Source organism: Phaethon lepturus, unplaced genomic scaffold (genome assembly GCF_000687285.1).
Source record: "Phaethon lepturus isolate BGI_N335 unplaced genomic scaffold, ASM68728v1 scaffold4985, whole genome shotgun sequence".
In the NCBI taxonomy this organism is placed as follows: Eukaryota; Metazoa; Chordata; class Aves; order Phaethontiformes; family Phaethontidae; genus Phaethon; species Phaethon lepturus.
In genome coordinates this window covers 15,822-18,683 of record NW_010539727.1, presented here as the reverse complement: position 1 = coordinate 18,683, position 2,862 = coordinate 15,822, and the positions used below count along the sequence as shown (strand labels likewise).

Below are 2,862 nucleotides of genomic sequence, written 5' to 3'. Positions count from 1 at the left end.
TCTTAAATGGAACATATAATTTATAGGCTTCATAGAACAGGTGTATGAGTATTAAAAATGCCTTTGTAAATGTGAGGTAAATAGCCTCAACAGATGAAAGAGAAAATAAATGTTCACTTGATCAGCTTTCATTTTAGTCATGAAATGTTATTTCCAGGATAGTAATTTTTAGTGGTCTTTTCCTTTTTTTTTCCCCATTAATTTTTTTTTTAAATGACATTGACTCTCATTTGTAGATTATATAGGTTGTAACGTAATTGTCGCTCACATAAGCGCTAGCTGGACAGGCTGAATGTTTGAATAGGAGTGCTCACCACCTTAAGAGCAATCCTTGGGAGCTGACTGAATAAGTGAAGGGGAGCCCGTTAGTGGAGGAATTACTTATGTTCTCACACTTTTACTCAGGCATCTGTCTGGCTGGGCTTTGATGGGACTTTCATTTAGTAAATAGCTCTAAAAGTCCTTCACATTTCATGGTTGTCTGTGTATATATATTGTTTTAATTATTCATCTATTCAAACCAGGCTACTGGTGATAGTATTTCTAAAGCCAGTCAAATTTAAAAGTTTGGGTAAGCTTTTAGAATATGATTTTTCCTATATATTCAGAACTTGGTGTCTTGTCTGTGGTCTCTTTTTGACTCTTACATTGGCCAGCTTTTGAAACGTATAACTTGAATTAGTGAGGAACATCTTTCTCGCCAGAAGGATAGTCATGCAGTAGAGCAGGTTGCCTACAAAGGTGGTGAAATCTCTATCCTTGGAAGTTTTCAAGACCTGAGTGGACAAAAGTCTTGAGAAACCTGGTCTGATCTTGCAGCCACCCTTGCTCTGAGCAGCAGGGTGGGCTAAGAAACAGCCAGGATGCCTTCCAGCTGCAATTATCCTGTGACCATACTTGTCAATCATCTTACTCTGTGATATTCTAGCATCTTCTATGCCACGCTGACAGATGTTTTAAGTGATAGTTCTTAATATTAAAGAAAATGTAGCCCTAACAATTAATAATGAAGTTCAGATTTTGGACTTAAAACTTCATATTGTTTACAACAGAGCCTAACCTTTTTGGTTTTTTGAAAGGAAATTGCAGATTCCAGCTAGTCTCATAAAACATTCTTAAAAAAGGCAGAGGAATTTACTTCTTTCCAAGAGACTCTCACTTTGAGACAGCTTGATTTTTATTTGAAAATTTTTTTTTTTTTTTTAAGGAGGATCTCAGCTGAAAACTTAACTGGTGAAGGCCGCCTCCGGGGAGTGCAGTGCACACCAACATCATTGAATGAATAATTTCTAAGCAAAAATTGTCCAGGTTTATCCCTGATTATTTTTGTGGTGAAAGTTTAAAAATTCTTAGCAATAAAATTCGGAGCAAAAACCTAAACTAAACCCCTAGTTTTGGACGATATTTCCTCCTTAAAACAAACAGAAAACCCCCACACCACCAACATCCTGTCCTCTCCCCAGAAACCAAGTTCTTCCTCTAGAGACTACTCTGTCACTCAGAAGCTCTGATTCTGTCCTGCTTAGTCCTGATAGCTGAGAAGCACAGTGACGCTGCTGCTCTCTGCAATCTTCCACACCAGAGGGGCAAGGACAAGAAGTTTTATTTCCTTTACTCTGGATCATCCTCTGTCTCTGCTCTTTTGCAAGTTGCAGTACAATTTCAACCTATTATTCACTTGGTACATGGAAAACAGACCTTTTGACTTAGGAACACACCACATCATTTCTTTGTGGAAACATTTTTGCCAAGAGAGAAGGTGAAGGGATTGCTTTCTAACAAGTACGCGGATGTCAATGGAAAGAAAGAAAATACCTTTTTACTTCATATCGATATTTAAGTTTGATGTAATGTCTGTGTTCTGGTATGCTGGTTACGTTGTTAGCATACGTAGGTTTAGAGCCACTCACTGGTTAAGTTCATCTCCCTTCTAATGTCTTGCCTGTGAGGCATTGAGTCAACAGATGCCTCCATGAATCTGCCAAAATCCAAAATCTTGTTTTGTTCAGAACGGTTGCTTTGTATTCATGCTTACAGTTTATATAGCCTATAAGACTCTTTTGTTTTATTTGCAGATTGTCATAAGCATAGGACTCATGTTTTATGTTGTTCACCGAGCTCAAGTGGAACTGAATGCAGCTATTGTAGCGTGTGAAATGGAAATGAAGACATCGCTTGTTAAAGACAGTCAGCCGAGCATCAGTGGTTCAACCACATACTGCAACAAAAGGACAATAGCGTTCTCTGGAGGAGGTGTCAATATTGTGTGATTTCAAGTATTAATAAAGTAAGGTTTTGTGAACCTAAGCTATTGCCTAGAAATATCTATGGACAATTCAACTAGTTTTAAAAAAAATTACAAGTGCTTACAGGTTGTACTGTGGCACAAACCAACCGACCAGCTCTTGAATTGCACACGGGGTGACTTCTAGCAAGAAGAGAAAGATGGTGAAGTAACTTAAAATGTAAATGCAAATTTGGCTGCACCTTTGGTCATTTATTATGCCTGTCATGGCCTGTAGTCTGCACTTTAGTTTTTTTTCCTTTGCTCCTATAAACTGAGAAATGCTTCTATAAACTGAGAAAAGTAGCACAGAGGTAAATATTTTTCTGCTTCATTATTTATAAGGCTGAATAATTATATGCAGTAGAATTGTATTACTGATAAAGATGAATGAGAAAGTATGCAATTCAATGTATGTTATTCTTAAATGTGCTTTTGCTTTGGAATTGCTTCCAGAACATGGAGTGTATTATTTAGCTAATGATGGGACCATTTGGCTTTTTCTTCATTTTTGATTTTAAAAAAAAACAAGAGAGAACCCTATATAAAATTTTGGTTGAATGTATTTTTGTAAATCA

The 2,862-nt window shown here is 36.9% G+C and overlaps 1 protein-coding gene across 1 annotated transcript in view; it reads left to right on the top strand.

Annotated features, from left to right (window-relative positions):
- The window catches only part of TMEM64 (transmembrane protein 64), a gene marked incomplete at its 5' end in the record, with an annotated part of 13,038 nt that extends 10,731 nt beyond the window's left edge, over nucleotides 1-2,307 (top strand). Inside the window, 1 exon segment of the mRNA XM_010287191.1 lies at nucleotides 2,076-2,307. Coding sequence (XP_010285493.1) covers nucleotides 2,076-2,270 — 195 coding nt within the window.
- Between the last annotated feature and the right edge of the window lie 555 nt (nucleotides 2,308-2,862).